Raw genomic sequence first — 17,581 nt, 5'->3', positions numbered from 1 at the left:
CAATTAATGTCAATTTTTACTTTAGATGTCACATTTATTTATTGTGTGTTTGAGTAATTGATTGACTAAATGATTGATTGGGAGAATCGTCATAATCGTTGTATAATTAACTGTTAAATACAGAAGGTCAAGACATTTAATGAAATGTTTGATGTGTTTAAATCTTTAGCTACTTTTCAAGTGGAGGTTCATTTTAATGTTATATAAAATAAATATGTCTCAGCAAATTGTGCTTCTTACAACATTAAAAAAAAAAGTAATGGGACATGACAGTGGCCCATATTCATGACGGACCATTTGATAAGCGTCTAAACCACAAAGTGTACAATAGAGGTGTTTAGAATAACTAATAAATGTATTTTATTATTGGTAGACAAATGTTATTGGTTTGTTGCTCGAAAGCGTGACTGATAAAGCTGAATAAGGCAGATATCAATGAGACAGACAGCTCAAGGTCAGAACACAGACCATCTGCTTATTGATCCTGGATTAGTTTTCGTGGAAACCCACATATATTCCAAGAAATTGCCTTATGGTCTTGAAGACATGGTAAGAAGTGTGTGTAGGTGCATATTATAGCATGATTAATAATGCAAGAGGTTCCTGTCTTTCAGAGAAGCAGAAGAAACATCGTAAACATTTGCTTTTTATGTGTGAACATAATGCTAGCCAATCCATTCAATCAATCATTGGGGAGATTCTTGTGTAGCTGCATTCAAAGGTCCTATATTGAGTGATCTAATACCTTTTTCCTAGCAGTGACCTTATGCCATCCATCCTTGACCCTTGGGAAGCTTCTATGGTCTCATATACCAGATGGACTAATGCAAGATTAGAGAGAGCGTGCACCTTTTCCCCAAACACCACAAATAATTGAGCACCAGCAGAGGTCATTCCTGGAGCAGGTCTAATTAAGGATGGAGATGGAGCGTGGAGACTGGTGGTTTCTGGTCCATGAAGGCGAGAACACAACCTCACCAGGTGTGTTTGTATGTGTGACTCAAGAAACGCTTGTGCAATAGCATGCTGTAAGTTTGACAGTGCACAGTGAGAAAAGTCTGGCCTACACATTTGGATATATTTGAATATCTTCGGTAGTTTGATTTTTAATTGATTTGGTTGTATTTCTAATGATAAAAGTTTTTTTTTTAATCTTTCAAAATAAGATGATAAATCTTAAATTAAAGGGATAGTTCACCCAAAATTGAAAAATCCTGTCCTTAATTATTCACCCTCATGTCATTCCAAACCTGTAAGACCTTCGTTCATCTTCAGAACACAAATTAAGATATTTTTAATGAAATCCGAGAGCTTTCTGACCCTGCATAGACAGCAAGGGAACTGACACATTCAAGGCCCAGAAAGGTAGTAAAGGACATCATTAAAATAGTCTTTGACAACAATGGTTCAACCGTAATTGTATGAAGCTACGAGAATACGTTTTATGCACAAAGAAAACTAAAATAACGACTTTACTCAACAATTTCTTCTCTTCCGAGTCAGTCGACTCATGTTCACGAGAGTACAAAGCCGCATGTGTCAGGAGCCTGCTGCGCCTTGTTTACAAGCAGAAGAAGACGCATGCTGTAAATAAAACATGTCTTCGAAAACGTCTAAGATTTTGACGTTAATAGGGATGTGACCTGTGCTTTGTGTGGGAGAGAGAGAAAAAACATATATATAAAAAAACAGACTTTTGAGCACCAGCGTGAAGTCTGGTTTACACTGCAGCTTATTCCAGCCAAGAACCACATGCTTAGACAGGAAGTGGCTAAGCATGCCACCTATATTGAGTGACACCCCCCCCCCCACAATATATATACTGATGCTCAAGAAGGCAACATGGTGCATTAAGAGCTGGCGTGTGTAAACTTTTTTAATTGGATGAATAGGGTAAATAAGAATCGCCAATTTCTGTTTACATTAATTGCCTGCTTACATTAATGTTTAAATGAAATAAATGACATTAAAATTTAAAGTAATCACTTTGGTAATCCAAAATGCTTGTCAGATATAGCTGTAATTTGATTACCACCCATTTAAAATGTAACTTTAATGAAATACTCCTATTTTGTTTTTTTAAATACGTAATTTAGTTACATGTATTCCGTTACTCCCCAACCCTGCCCTAAGGCCATCCAAGATGTACATGAGAATTTTAGCATTACATCACTTGCTCACCAATGGATGCACTGCAGTAAACAAGTGCCATCAGAATGAGAGTCCTAACAGCTGAACGGCACCCATTCACTGCAGATGATCCATTGGTGAGCAAGTGATTCTATTCAACATTTTTACAAATCTGTTGTGCTGAAGAATCAAACTCATCCACATCTTGGATGGCCTGAGGGCATTTTATTTTGTAATTACAAATATAAGTGTCCTAAAAATTACATTCAGTTCACAGACTTTTGAAGAATATAATTTCTGTAATAAGTGCTCCTTTTAAAAGTTTGCTAAAGTGTACTTCTTTTTTCGCAGGGGTCGGTAACATAATGCGGAAAATTGGTTTAAGATTGTGAAGCCAGGTGCACAGACAGGAGAACGACGGGTGTTCTGTGAGCCACTTAATCCACAGAAAGGCAGTGACATGGACCGACCAAAAGCATAAGGCCACACCCCATCCTGTGCTGGTCAAAACGCACCAGCGCACAGCAGTGTGTTTGTCATTAGCCTCCCGATGGGCTGGGCTCCAGTGTCAGGATGGCAGCAGGCCATTTGAACAAGGAGGTGAAAGAAGTGGACAACTGGAGAGGGAGGAGGAATAAAAGGTAGAGACTGCTGGTGGAAAAGAAAGAGGGCCTAAGGTGAAGACTGTACCTATGAGGGATCCACGCTCTCAACACAGATTGATGGAGGGTGGAAATTCTCAGCATGGAGGGAATGTGTGTAAATCGTATGAGGGACTTGAGGCACAAAGGAAGAATCCCATCCCAATGGAAATAAATGAGAGAGATGCTTGAAAATGGGGGGACCTGCAGTAGCTCCCGCCATGATTTTAGAATGGCAAGTATTACAGGAGTAGATTACCCCAAAAACTAACATTCTTTAATTATTTACTCATACTTGTTCCATTACAAACCAGTATGTTGTTGTTTTCAGTGCAACACAAAATGAGAATTTTTGAAGAATCTATTCACAGCACTTTTTCCAAATAAACTGTCCTGCAGCTAAGACCCCATTTCCAGTAGTTCTCAATTTCTGGCTAAATAATGCAACTATGCTAATTATGGAATACCATCATTTTGGCCCACAGTAATCAGAAAAATGTTACAAATTATTCTAATGGGATCATGTAGCGCTGCGAAAAATAGTTAATGAATACACTCTAAAAATGACCTGTTGCCACACCTTAAATAAATGCATGGTTGCAATTTAAAATTTCTAATTTAATAATTTCATTAAACCTTTTAACTTGCAAACATTATTTTGTTGAGTTCAGTTGACATAATAATGTTGAACATTACATTGCAACTTCATATTGTGCATAATTTAAACACAAATTTCTAAGTGTAATTGTATGTGTTTTTCAGTAAAAGGGAAATACCTGTTAGTGTTTAATGCTGTTATGTTTGACATTTTAAAGAGTTTATGCTAATGCTAGAGACAAGTACAATTTTACTTGTTCATTACATATACATGCTTAATAAGTTACATTTAGCATGTGCTATGATAGCTGTGGATTCGAACTGAAAAAAGATATTATAAATTGATTCTAGGCCCACAAATACCTGGAGCAACTTAAAAATGTGTTTAGGTTACAAATTATTAAGTACTTCTAACTCAATGTAGTTTGTTGGTTGAACACAATTTCATTAGAAGTTGTCATACATCACACACACACACAAAAAAAGGATGCAAACTGTTGCGTTAATTAATTAATTAATTAATTTATTTATTTGAGCTAACATTTACTATCCGGTCTCATGGCAAATACGTACCCGGGGGCATATTTTTGCAAGATGCGAAATACGTACCAATAAGTACATATCACTGCAGTTTCCAAAAAAAATGAACACTAGAGGCAGTAAAACTCCGACACCTTTTAAATTATTTTCACACAGAGTATGATTTACAGAGTTTCGATTAATAAAGCGTAATTTTCACACAATTACTTGAAGAGTATTGTCACGAATCCGGTCCGTGGGCTTCAGGCCGATTGCCACTAGAGGTTATTCTCCCATTACATTGACTCACACCACACAGACTGTTACACATCACCCTGGACTGCATTTCCCATCAACCATTGCACTGATTACACACACACAGCTGAATGCACTGATCACACACAGCTGAATCCAATCAGACATGCTACATAAGCCATGGACTTCCGCTTTCTCACTGCCGAGTATTGTCTAGCGTTTTTCACTCTCCAAGTGTTAGCTGCCTTATTGAGCCATTCCATGTTTATGTCCTGTTTGGTCTCTAGTATTGTTCTGCGTTTTCCACTCTCCTAGTGTTAGCTGCTATATGGAGCCTGTTTATTGTCTTAGTTTTGTCTTTTTCATAGTTCCTAGTTTAGTTTAGTCTAGTCTTGCCTTGCCTGTTTTCCCGTGTATATATCGCTGTTTTTGGATTGCCCTGTCATTTTGCCGTTTGGACTCTGTTTGCCCATGCCTGGACCTTTTCCTGTGTTCCTGGATTTATCCCTCTAGTCTCGCCCTTTTGATTTGATTGTTCGACCCTGTCTGTGTTTCTGACCTCTCTGCTTTAAATAAAGCTTGCACTTGGATCCGCACGTCTCAAGTCTCATCAGCCCCGTTACAAGTATTATGTTGTGACTTCAAAACATTTTTAATATGCTGGGAGATTTGAAAACTGATGCTTTTGATTGTTAGCAGCGCACATATCCAGCTTCGTATCGATGGGTTTTCATAGACGATAGGTTTGTTCGGTAGCTCACGGAGTACGGAGACATACTTGAGAGGCGAGGAGCTCCGGTTCGAATCCCGTGCTACTACGGTTCATCAAAACATTTCTAATCTGCATATAAGGAAGTTAAAATGGCACGGTTGCATCAAAAAATGTGTTTTATATCAGTTTTGCATTTGTTAAGATTATCGGGTAGGTTTAGGGTTGGGTTTGGTGTAGGGCATATTTCCAACACTACAGAGCATTAACTTTTAGCGACAGTCCCCGGATATTTGAATTCTGAATCGCCGCAATACGTACCTGAAGAAGCGTTATAAAAACACAGCAATACGTACCTATATCAACGTAATAAAAACGTGCCAGGGTTGACATATTGAACCCATGTTTTAGCGCCACTCAGTGGACATTTCTCTTTGAAACTGCGGCGAAACATGCAGTAAGGTACGTAAAAACGGTGTTGCAGAAATGTACGCAGAGGTACGTATTTTTATGAGACTGGGTTGAACATTTAGAATTTATTTAAACTCTGAATGTTGAAAACAGATTGTCTGTATTTTATCTCTTTCCCTGGCATTGACAAGATTTTTCAGCATTTATGACACAACGCTTCCCTGCCATTGACAAGTTAGTACAGCAATCTGTGTTTTCACTGCTAGGGGGCGCTGTTCTGAACAAATCTTCTGAAATACACTTGAAAGAGATGATCTGTGTAAACCAGAAGGATCATGATCATGATCACCAAAAATTCAACAGCATCTGAATCAACATATCGTAAATTGCCAATTACGGATTTTACCGATAAAGATAGCTAGGTTGGACCACAATGCCCGATACCGATTAATCAACCTATAGTTTTTTTTAATGGATACTGAACGAAAACTAAATTAGTGCTTTACTATTTTTAATCGTGATTAATCTTTCTGTGTACATACTATATGTCTGTGTACTGTGTATATTTATTATGTATATATAAATACACACACATCCATGTATAAATTTAAGAAAAATATGTTATGTTTATATATAAAATATATTTATATATAAAATAAATTATATGAATATAAATATTTTCTAAATATATACTGTATGTGTGTGCCTTTATATATACCCATAATAAATATACACAGTACACACACATATATTATGTTCAAAAAAACTTGTATTTATTTATTACTGATTTATTTATTTATTATTATATATATAATTTTTATATAATTTTATTCCAGCTAGTTTAACGTTTTGTTTAACTTGATGTATTAAAACAATTAAAATGGAAATGATAAATGAATAAAAACTATATAAACATAAAAACAATAACTTATAAAAATGCCACAAAATGACTAAAACTTTAACTACAATTTAAATGAAATTGAATACTGATGATACTAATATAACACTTTTTTTGTGTGCAAGAAATCCATTAAAAATTAAACAATTACACACTATCTGGACTTTTCTTTTACTCTACCCAAGGAAAAAAAATGAATGTTAATTTAGAATTTCAAAAATGTTCATCATATCAGATGTGTATTCAAGTCACTGTCTGTATGAATTACATTTTTTATGTATTTTTGAATAACTAACCTTACTAAACCTAATCACCCAAGAAGTCAGATATGAGATACATATCAGATTTAGAAACACATTTGCAAGTGGCCAAAATCATATGATAAAAAAAATCATAAACTGGTACTTTTCTAAAGGTAAAAAAACAAACAAACAGATAAAGGCATTTGTTTTCTATGCACAGGGAATTACGGTCACACAAAGAGCGATTAAATGGCTAAAATGCTCCTCCACCATCATTCCAACTTCATCTCAAAGATTATTACTTTCCAGGACCTTGTATGTGATAATTGCTTTAATTACAAACCTCTAAATCAGTTCACTTTAATTACATTTACACTTCCATGTTAAGACAAGCCCACAGCTTCATGTGTATGCCACTAAACTGCAATTACTGTGAGCCAAAAGGCTTTGCTGAACAAAGCAACCGACGACATCGGTCTAAATCAATACTTCATCGACACATGGACAGCAGAGACTGTCCATCAATTAAATATCTCAGCCCTTATTTTATCCTACATTGCTTCAGTGCATATTTTGCTCCATGTGCAATGCCAACATCTGTATCATTCTATAATGCCAATGCCTTTGCAAATGTGACTTTTGCTGTATTTTATGTTCCTGGATCAACAAGCTGAGCTCTAACAAAAATCCGTAACATCAGTGAATGCAGCATTGATGTAAATCCTGTAAACTGACTTTTCTCCATGTAAAAAGTCCCTTCTTATTCTTACACATATCATGCATAAATTACCAGATTTAACAGCATTAAATGATCATGACAGGAGTCCATAGAGCTAAACTCAAAATGATCCCAGAGCATTTCTTTAATGCTTAAATTAGTGCCATTAAAAAGACATTCTCCATCTAATGGCAATATTCCATTGCACTACAAGTCTAAGGATATTAGTCACCAAAGTGCCATTCATTTTAACACCCCTAAAGTAATAAAGTACGTAATAAAAATGACTGTGGTCATGAAAGCTTACCGGAAAGTACAGGAGGAGCGCTCCAAACAAGATGGCCTCTAACAGGATGAGTCCTGATGCTCTGATACTCTGAAACACATAAAAAACAACATCACATTGGAAAACCTCTCTCTTTAAACTATTCTCTTGCTAGAAATGGGTCAGTGGAAAGCCATTCATTTGTGACTACTGCATAACTTATCCCTTTGTGCACAAATGCATTCTCCTAGGACTATTCTAATGTGTTTATAGGAGTTGATTCATCTTTGTTCTTTTCAGACTGATGCCTTGCCCTAGAACAACCCTGCTCTGTTTAATATTCGCTCAACATTAACTTGATTTCATTTTAATCCACATGTGATTGACAGGCAATCATAACGCCAAATCCACCATCTTGCCTGACAAACAGATCAGTCAGGAGAGTAGATTCACTTCGGTGGACTTAAACTTGAAAAATGGTGTGTATTGACACGGTTGAAATAAAATACGTTATGATGTTCATTCCTGTTTACTTCGTGCTTTACGTAAATATGGAAAGACAATTGGTTCACGTGTGTCTTGTAGGGTTGGGCGATGCCTATAAAATTGGCATCGGATGATGTCTACAGTGAAACATTGCGGTGGACGATGACATCGGCGGGGGCGAGCGGGGGGAGGGGTGTGGGCGAAGAGTTAGGGGGTGTGCCCGAAGCGTGAATCCTTCCTTATAAGGGAAAACACGATTCCTAACACATGGAATACTATAGAACCACTGATCTATAATAGAGATTTATTATATATAGATCAGTCTATAGAACTCATTATAATCAGTGATGCTGTCTACACTGGATGCGGCGTGCCATGACAAATCCCCGACAGTAAACTGCTGCCGCGTTCTATTTATGACGTGCTGACACAAATTTCAAATGATTTTCAACGGTCGCTTTGTCGCATCCAGTGTAGACAGACTTTAGCTGATGCGGCGCGGCACGACATGATAACTGTCGCGTCCGGTGTAGACACGGTGTAACGGTTGCCTGTTACATTACAGTACATACAATTTCACTTACCACATAAAGAGAGTAAGGAGAGATGACTGAGGATGATGGCGAATGATTTGCAGATAATCTTGTAAAATGTGTGGCAAGTACTCCCGCTCCATAGTATAAACAGAGTACATGCGATCATGAATCTTGAAAGTGAAAGGGGAACTAAAAGTGATCTTGCATTCAAAAGCACGATGCCAGTTTCAATGCCAGGTATAATAGCGGCTCCCTGATGCCGAAATATATATGTAGTATAATAACCAATTATATTACTGCGAGGAAAAATATTGAAATATATACGGTATTTTCCTCCCATCTCGTATTTATTCCCTTTAGGGGTTCTGCCTACATGTCATTTTCTTTTCGAACACGGTATTGGGATGCAGGGGGAATGGGGGGGGGGATCACGATGCCGGCTCAACATCGTGATGTCTATCAGCCATAGGCGATGGACGATGGCATCGTCTATCGGCCCAACCCTACTGTCTTGTCTGTCGGAGTTTTGTATTTTTTACTGTATGAGAACATGGTGTGTAGTGTGGGAGAGGCATGGCTTGTTGAACAAAGCAACGGTAACTAAGGAGGGCGGGTTTTTGTGAAGGGTCAATTGACCAATCACTGTATTGCCAAGTTCAAGCGGCACACGTGAACCGATCGTCATTTCAAAGCATGAAATGTACATGAATGAACATCAGAACTTATTTTATTTCAACCACGGAAAGACGGCAATACACAATATCTTTCCAGTTTAGGTCCACCGACATTAATCTACTCTCCTGTCTGATTTGTTTGCCGAGCAAGATGGCGGATTCGGCGCTATGATTGGTCAGATTGACTGCCAATCAAGCTCTTTGTGAGTGGTCAACTGCAATTGTTAGTGAAGGTTGCACTAAAATGTCGCAATGACAAAAATTACAGTGAATACTGCACTAAATTAAAAGTTCAAAAGTTACAAATAAGTTACAATATTGATGCTTTAACCCTCTATGGTCCAGTGTAATTGATAAATGCTATCTCAGGGGAGGAAAACTCAAATGTGAAAAGTGGTCACATTACCCACAGGTGTCCATTTTCTTTATTATTAATTAGCCTAATTTACTATTATTTTTTCTCTGTGTGTGGCACTGTGGCTTGTATATGTCATTTGGGCAGCTGGCTCAGGTATGTCTCCTTTAAAGCAGAGAAAATGAGAATTCCATTAAGAGGCAACAGGTGAGCTGTCAAATGCTTTCTGAAATCAAACGGCCAATAGAAAGCACTTGACAGCGTGAGCTGAAACAGAGCAAAATTTCTAATCCTAACTCTGTCGCTTTCATTTAGACTTCTCCAGCATTTATGGATCTCTTTCAGGCAGCGCCCAGACGGAGTATGCTTCCAGAGTAAATTAAAATGCTGGCACTATCAAAACTGAGTGCCCTACATATCGACAGCCTAAACGGCGCCTCACTGCAGGGATTAATGAACCTTCCTCGCAGTCAGTGTGAATCCAGTCTACTATTACTCAGGCCACAGTCTGCATGTCTGCTCAAGCTGAGACAGTAGCATTTGTGGCATACACTTCTGAAATACTCTCTATATACATTAATAATGTCCTAATTATAGTAAGCTGTCCGGATTTTTAATCTGTACAGACTCCTCCTGAGAAAGAAAAAAAATCCTAATGAACCTATAAGGAGAGACAATCATGAGTTTGGACATGATATTAACTGACATCATTGAAGAGAAGGTCAATGTTAAACTACAAGTTGAACTGAATCGTGCTGGCATTTGCCATAAGTGACAGCTAAAAATAAAACAAAATTAGGAATAAAATGTTACAAATCTTAAAAGTTCAATTAACCCAAAATTTAAATTCGGTGCTTGCTTGACATGCGAGAACCAATGAGGTTCTTTCTTGTGTGTCAAGCAAGTCCGTTTGAGCTAAACTAAAGCTTGAGAATTAATTGGCATACCCCTTACATATGATACAATGGAAAACACCATGACACTGCAGATGAATAAGATCTATCTGTGAAGAACAGCTAGACACAGATAGATCTCCCTTTCCTTTCCTAAAGTAATAGTTTGCAGCAAATAACACCTCTTTTTCCTTCCTCTGTAATTCCTCTGCAGTTTTTGTCTCTTTCCCTCTAATGGTGCAATCCATTCATTTAGTCTCCCGGAACTCCATTCTCTCTGTCCTTTATCAACCTTGTTTGAGTCTCAGCCTGTTTCTGCTCTAAATATCTCCTTAATTAACTAATATAAGCTTAAAATATACCATTTCTTATCTCCTTGGCATGCTGCCTAACATTTTGAAGTAAAATCAATGTCCAAAGTGACAACCTACAGTGATTAGTATATTGTACTTTTGCAATTGTTGAATTTAATTACACATTCAACAGAGCAGAGTTGACAGATGGAAACAAAGATATTGAAACATGAAGAAAACCCAGGCTCACTGCAAATATGTGCCTCTAACTGCATTTTTGCAAATCTCCAAAAACGTACCTATACTGTATGTACAATTCACTGCGGTTTACATCTGAAATGAACACTAGAGGAAGTAAAATGCCAACAATTTGTATCCCTTGTCACAAAATAATTTTGATTACAAAGGCAGATTATCAATTAAGTAAGACTTGTTTTCACGTGGTTCCTTGCACAATATTATATCCTAACGAAAGGAAAAAAAAGCTTTTGCTAGTGATTTAATTTGATTTGAAACTAAACTTGTTTTTGTTAATTACTATCGATTAGGTATCGAATAGGTGGAACATTATTTTCAAACGCAGTGAAGTTTTTAGCACCATTCACCGAATATTTCATTTCTTTTGGATACATTTTAACACGCTTTTGGTGCCACTCAATGGACTTTTCACTTTGAATGTGTCGCAAAGCGTGCAAGCAACAAAAAATCATTTTGCTGAAATGTAGCCACAAGCATGTATTTCCAATAAACCTGGTTTGCACAATATAGATTACACTTGCAACTCTAATGTATCTCAAAACCATCTGCTTTCTAATTTAACAGGGAATAAAATGTCACTACCTAACACTCGGTATTCAAGTGACTAATTGTAATGTAACTCAGCATGGAAACACCCCGGTGTCAATAAGAACAGGATGTGCTTCACGGAAACAATTGCCATCTTAATTAGCTCCCTCCGGCAGCACACGCTCACCTTGTTCCTGCGGAAATGGTAGAGCAGCACCATACTGATGAAATCCATGAGCATGCACAAGCCCTGAAAGGAGAGCACTGCCATACGCAGGGCGCCTTCACCCCGGGCCACACAGGGCGCGTCGTCCTTGCAGAAAGCACAGCCTTCTTGGCAGGGCAGACAGTAGCTGGAACTTTCTGGAACATCCCTGTGATGTGGCAAACTCTCCTTGCCCTTCCCAGTTGCTTTCCCTGGAAAACAAATCAAATAATATTACATTATGCTCATTTAAACAACTCTGCATTACATTTGCATACATTATAATCACACCCACAAAAAAGTGCAAACAATCGTGAAATTAGCAGCACAGACGTGACATTTAAAGCGGTCCAGCCCACCCTCCCCTCCAGTGATTGGTGGTCTCATCAGTAGGCAACTCACGCCGTTTCATGTGCTAGCCAGGGTGGATGGGTGTGTACACACCATCTGGGCAGTCACTTTGATGCACCAGTTGTTTCTGCCTCAGTTACAAATCTCACATCTTTTCATGATGACAATTTCATGGTATTCAATAGTTTTACTTTTTTGATTTCTTAGTGAGATATCACTAAGAAATCAAAATATTGAAAATTTAAAATAAAAAACGTATTTGCTGTTTAATGGCAGTCAGTGATTACCCACACTGCAAGATAATACACTGTAGAACAACTAGTTAGTGGCACCAGTAGGTGACAACAGTGGGATTTTAATGGTGAATTGTATAATGTTTCCTATGCTACAATATGTTGCAAGGTCATGAGTTTGAATCCTTATGCATGAACAGAAAAAGTGTATACCATGAATACAGTGTAAGTTGATTTAGATAAAGAGGTCTGCCAAATTTAAATGTACAAAAATATATGTGACCCTGGACCACAAAACAAGTCTTAAGTCGCTGGGGTATATTTGTAGCAATAGCCAAAAATACATTGCATGGGTAAAAAAATGATAGATTTTTTCTTTTATGCCAAAAATCATTAGGATATTAAGTAAAGATCATGTTCCATGAAGATATTTTGTAAATTTCCTACTGTAAATATATCAAAACTTAATTTTTGATTAGTAATATGCATTGCTAAGGACTTCATTTGGATAACTTTAAAGGCGATTTTCTCAATATTTAGATTTTTTTGCACCCTCAGATTCCAGATATTCATATACATGTATCTCGGCCAAATATTGTCCTATCCTAACAAAGCATACATCAATAGAAAGCTTATTTATTCAGCTTTCAGATGATGTATAAATCTCAATTTTGAAAAACTGACACTTAAGACTGGTTTTGTGGTCCAGGGTCACATATTTTCTACTATCTCAAACCATTTTGCACCCACTCTCAATCATTACAATCAAACAGGTCACTTGTGAATAATGACACTCACTTACAGGCTGCAGGTTTGCTGTCAGCCCAATATACAGTAGTTATTATCTGCTTCATTCTTTAATAGCAGACTTTTTATATTAAATTCACTATTAAAACTGTTATTGATTGTTTATAACAACAGGATTCTTAAGAAGAATTTGCAGAGCAGTAGGTGCTACACACAAAGATTGACAGAATTTTATTATATCCTAAATTGTATTCTTATATTGTGAGTTCCTCAAACCTGGTGTGAACTCTCTTCATGACCTAAGTTTAAATGTGTACAAGGATGACTAAGTAGGCTGTGTTGAAGAAAAAGAGTAGAAGACTTTGAATATAGTGCTCAAGTTGTATGGACTGCATTCATGATATTTCTGTTGTGCTTTTTATATACTTATCTTTAGGGCTTTTCACACTGCACTTTTTCTTGGGTTACTGTCATTCTAAATCCAGCTTTTAACCTTGGGTAAAGAAACATTTCACACTTGCAGTTTAGTAGTGGGGACTTTTCACCCGAGGTTATGAAACCCTCTTAATCCTCTTATCTTGTGACTCATATTCACATGTTTTAGATGGTCACAGAATCTCTGCACATTGTGTAAACAGTTGTTTCAGCATTTGAGGGGAAACATGTCAAATGGGGAAGGAAAACAAGTTAATTGGAGTTAAGAAGAGACTGTTTTATTGTTACCTTTGTAGTCTGAAAAGTCCGTAAAGGAAAAAAAAACAATATATAATATGAGGATGTGCAGTGCTAGAGCAGTTATGTAAACAGGTTGCATGCTGCGTTTGTTCATTCAAAGGCACTGACAGTGCAAATATGAAAGTTAAGTTACAGGGATAATCTGCAATATATACCAAGGATTAATGGTCAACTCTGAGTAAATTATGAGAAGTGTGAAACGTGACATAACATAACCCAGAATTCTGTTTACCTGTGATTTAGAATCTCCCAGGGTTAACTATTTCAAGTGCAAAAGCCTTTTTTTGTGTGTGTTTCACGAAAAAACAAAACAAAGTCATACAGGTTTGGAACAACATGAGGGCCTGACTTTTCATTTTAGGTGACCTGTTCCTTTAACGTTATCTTACTATGATATATGGAATAAAAATCTAACTGATGGCATGAGAAATAGATAGATAGATAGATAGATAGATAGATAGATAGATAGATAGATAGATAGATAGATAGATAGATAGATAGATAGATAGATAGATAGACACACACAAAATATTGCATTCTTAACATAAACCGGGATAGTGAAGGCCTGTAAGACATCAACATTATTTATCCAGAAAAATAGTTTTACAATCTGTTCTTAAAGCAGATAAAAGTTTCTGACTTTCACCACAACTACAAACTCATAGCAAAACTATTCAGTGCTCCAGGCCAATTTGAATAGTCTTACATAGCCAGAATTCTTAGAGCATAATGCCAGCCTCACAGTGCAAACAAACAATGGAAAATAAATTAACCTCTGTGTATAAAGTAACAGTTTTGAGAGGGTAGTATAAAATATTAAAAATTAAAACAAATTAGAATTGGATAATGTTGTGTTCAGAGAGGTGTGAAGGAGGGCTGGAAGGAGAGCCCTGTGGGTGTCAACTGTGCTGGGGTGGGGCCCCTACTGAGGGCCAGATACTGCCAGCATACTGTTGGTCACATGTCTCTCTCTCTCTCTCTTCTTGCTTCTGCAAGTTTTTGTAGTGTTCATTGTGGGAAAACCCTAGAGTGACAGGGGTTTCTGTGCAGAGAACTAATTCATTAAAGGGTTAGTTCACCCAAAAATGAAAATTAGCCCGTGTTTTACTCACGTTCAAAGCATCCTAGGTGTATGTGACTTTCTTCTTTCAGATGAATCCAATCGGAAGGGCTTCCGCATATGACAGTCAGCGGAAGTGAGAAAAAAAAGTGTTTACTACGTTTGAAATATGGATATGTATCTTACAAAACTGCATTGGATTCGCTACAGGAGGCCTTTATTCACCCCCCGGAGCCATGTGAGGGACGTTTTATTACAGATGCACACACTTTATTTCACGTCTTCTGAACTGTTGACAACCAACACCTGCTTACCCCCATTGAAAGGCTTGGAGGGGCCAGGATAATTTTTAATATAAGTCCCATTGGATTCATCTGAAAGAAGAATGTCACATACACCTAAGGATGCTTCGAGGGTGAGTAAAACACAGGCTAATTTTCATTTTTGGATGAAATAACCCTTTAAACATAAGGGGTGTGGTCTTGTAGTGCTCCAATGAGATTAGAGGCAAATTACATCATGTATGCTAAGTGCTCAAAAACTTTGTTGTGCATGTCTGAGAGGGTAGAGTAAAATATTTATACAAGATATTGCATCTAAACTGCACAGCGGTTAAAAACTGAAACTCTGGAATTTAAAATATAATTTAAACTAGAAAGCACTGAATAAAGGAATAAAGAAGCCAACTGAATAAAGAAGCCAATAAAGCAAAAGAGACACATCAAATGCTACAGCATTTGGAAATCCATAACTTTTCAGACAAGTTATGGTAATAATATAATTTGTAGTAAAACACTTTATTACATTACAAAAAAAATTTTTTTTTTTTAAAGCAAATTAAAATAGACTATATATACCAGCCAAAAAGACCACAAACACACAGAGCCAAATAGAGAAATTACATATCAGTCTGGAAAAATTCAGCTACGCATGACTGCCACCAAATATAGGCTATTAGTGTGTGTGTGTGTGTGTGTGTGTGGACGTATAGATGGATAAACATATGGACAGACAGAATATCAATAACATTTTCATGAGAATGTGGTTGCAGCCTAATTATGAACATCTAACATACATTTTGTTCATAAAGTTCATATCTTGTTCTGTCAATATGCTCAGCATAGCACTTACTACAGTACAATATAAAAACATCTGCTATAAGAAATGTAATGAAGATTGCCTGAAATTACATTTTTTCTTCTAAAACAATACACATACACTACTCCATAACATTTTAACATACAACTTACTTTTAAAGCCATTGACTGCAACTCTGCTTGGATGATAAAAGCCGCTTTTGCAGTGACATTTATACTTGTCCAGCACAAATCCATGACCTGGGATGGGCAAACACTGTGGAAAAAAGAGAGAGAATGGAAATATCAAAACTGTACCTTCAGGAGGCAAGAAAATATACCTTGGAAAAAGAGTTTTTTTTTCATCTCCAAATAAATATATACACTGAAAATGAATGAATGATGTAGGAATTTTTTAGGTCTCTCCAGAGATGCTCAATTGGGTTTAAGTCAGGGCTCTGGCTGGGCCATTCAAGAACAGTCACAGAAGTAAAAAAAAAACACATTTATGCAGCATGTTTGTATATGATTCAATATAGAGGTTAAAGGTTAGATTCAGTAAAGAATAACTCAATGTTACTTGCGGTTTCTTTGTAATCATTTGTGAAATTTACTAGCAATTTCTAAGTGAAAAGAGTTTCAAATGTAATTCCTACATCATTCATTCATTTTCAGTGTATATATTTATTTGGAGATGAAAAAAAAAACTCTTGATGTTGCGTTAAATATGTTTTTGCACATTTTATAAAAGGATGAATATATTCTTCTAAAATAAATAAATTAATAAACAATGGGAAACATCATTTTTTAAAAGTTGCACATGAGGTTTAAAACCAAATATGTGACCCTGGACCACAAAACCAGTCTTAAGTAGAATGGGTATATTTGTAGAAATAGCCAAAAATAAATGTATGGGTCAAAATTATAGATTTTTTTTATGACAAAAATCATTAGGATATTAAGTAAAGATAATGTTCCATGAAGATATTTTGTAAATGTCCTACTGTAAATATATTAAAACTTAATTTGTGATTAGTAATATGCATTGCTAAGAACTTCATTTGGATAACTTTAAAGGCGATTTTCTCAACATTTAGATTTTTTTGCACCCTCAGATTCCACTGTTCCACTGATTCCACAAAGGACTATCTCGGCCAAATATGGTCTTATCCTAACAAACCATACATCAATGGAAAGCTTATTTATTCAGCCTTCAGATGGTGTATGTAAATTTCAAATGGACCTTTATGACTGGTTTTGTGGTCCAGGATCACAGTACCTATAGCAAGATGAGATATTGCAGTACTAAATATAGTACATACTAGTGATATTACTAAAACATACTTTTATCGCAAAGTTCCAAACCAAATCTAGCGTGTACTAACAATATGCAATATTAATGTCAGTAATAATATAATACTAGCTATATTCACACTAGAAAATACTATTTTAATGGTTAAAAAAGTTTCAAATCAAATATAGTACCTAGAATTATGCAATATTGCTATCGGTAATAAAAAAGTAACTACAAGAGATATTCATACTACAGCATACTTTTTCAACAAAGTAAGTTTCAAACCATATACAGTACCTACTGGCGACATGCCATTTCAGACGTAGCTAGAGTGTTATTTTTCAGTTAATATGCTTTTGTAGCTGCCTCTGCAAGCAATACACAGCAAGACAGCTCTGGTTTGGAACAGAGCGAAAATTCAGAGCTATATAGCTTGTACTTTATTGCTTAATTATAGGATCTACACAGCTTC

The 17,581-nt window shown here is 36.5% G+C and overlaps 1 protein-coding gene across 2 annotated transcripts in view; it reads right to left on the bottom strand.

Moving 5' to 3' along the window:
- Positions 1-17,581, bottom strand: part of LOC107588021 (probable G-protein coupled receptor 158) — a 113,657-nt gene that overhangs the window by 47,486 nt on the left and 48,590 nt on the right. For both annotated transcript variants that reach the window (XM_016276003.1, XM_016276004.1), the window contains exons 3-5: positions 15,990-16,092; positions 11,596-11,825; positions 7,428-7,496 (exon numbers count right to left, since the gene is read on the bottom strand). In XM_016276003.1, the coding sequence (XP_016131489.1) occupies positions 7,428-7,496; positions 11,596-11,825; positions 15,990-16,092 (402 nt within the window). The remainder of the gene's footprint in view (positions 1-7,427; positions 7,497-11,595; positions 11,826-15,989; positions 16,093-17,581) is intronic.

Source organism: Sinocyclocheilus grahami, unplaced genomic scaffold, assembly GCF_001515645.1.
Source record: "Sinocyclocheilus grahami isolate Dianchi unplaced genomic scaffold, SAMN03320097.WGS_v1.1 scaffold98.1, whole genome shotgun sequence".
NCBI classification, from domain to species: Eukaryota; Metazoa; Chordata; class Actinopteri; order Cypriniformes; family Cyprinidae; genus Sinocyclocheilus; species Sinocyclocheilus grahami.
Note: the sequence above shows the minus strand (reverse complement) of the source record. Positions and strands in the feature narration are given on the sequence as shown.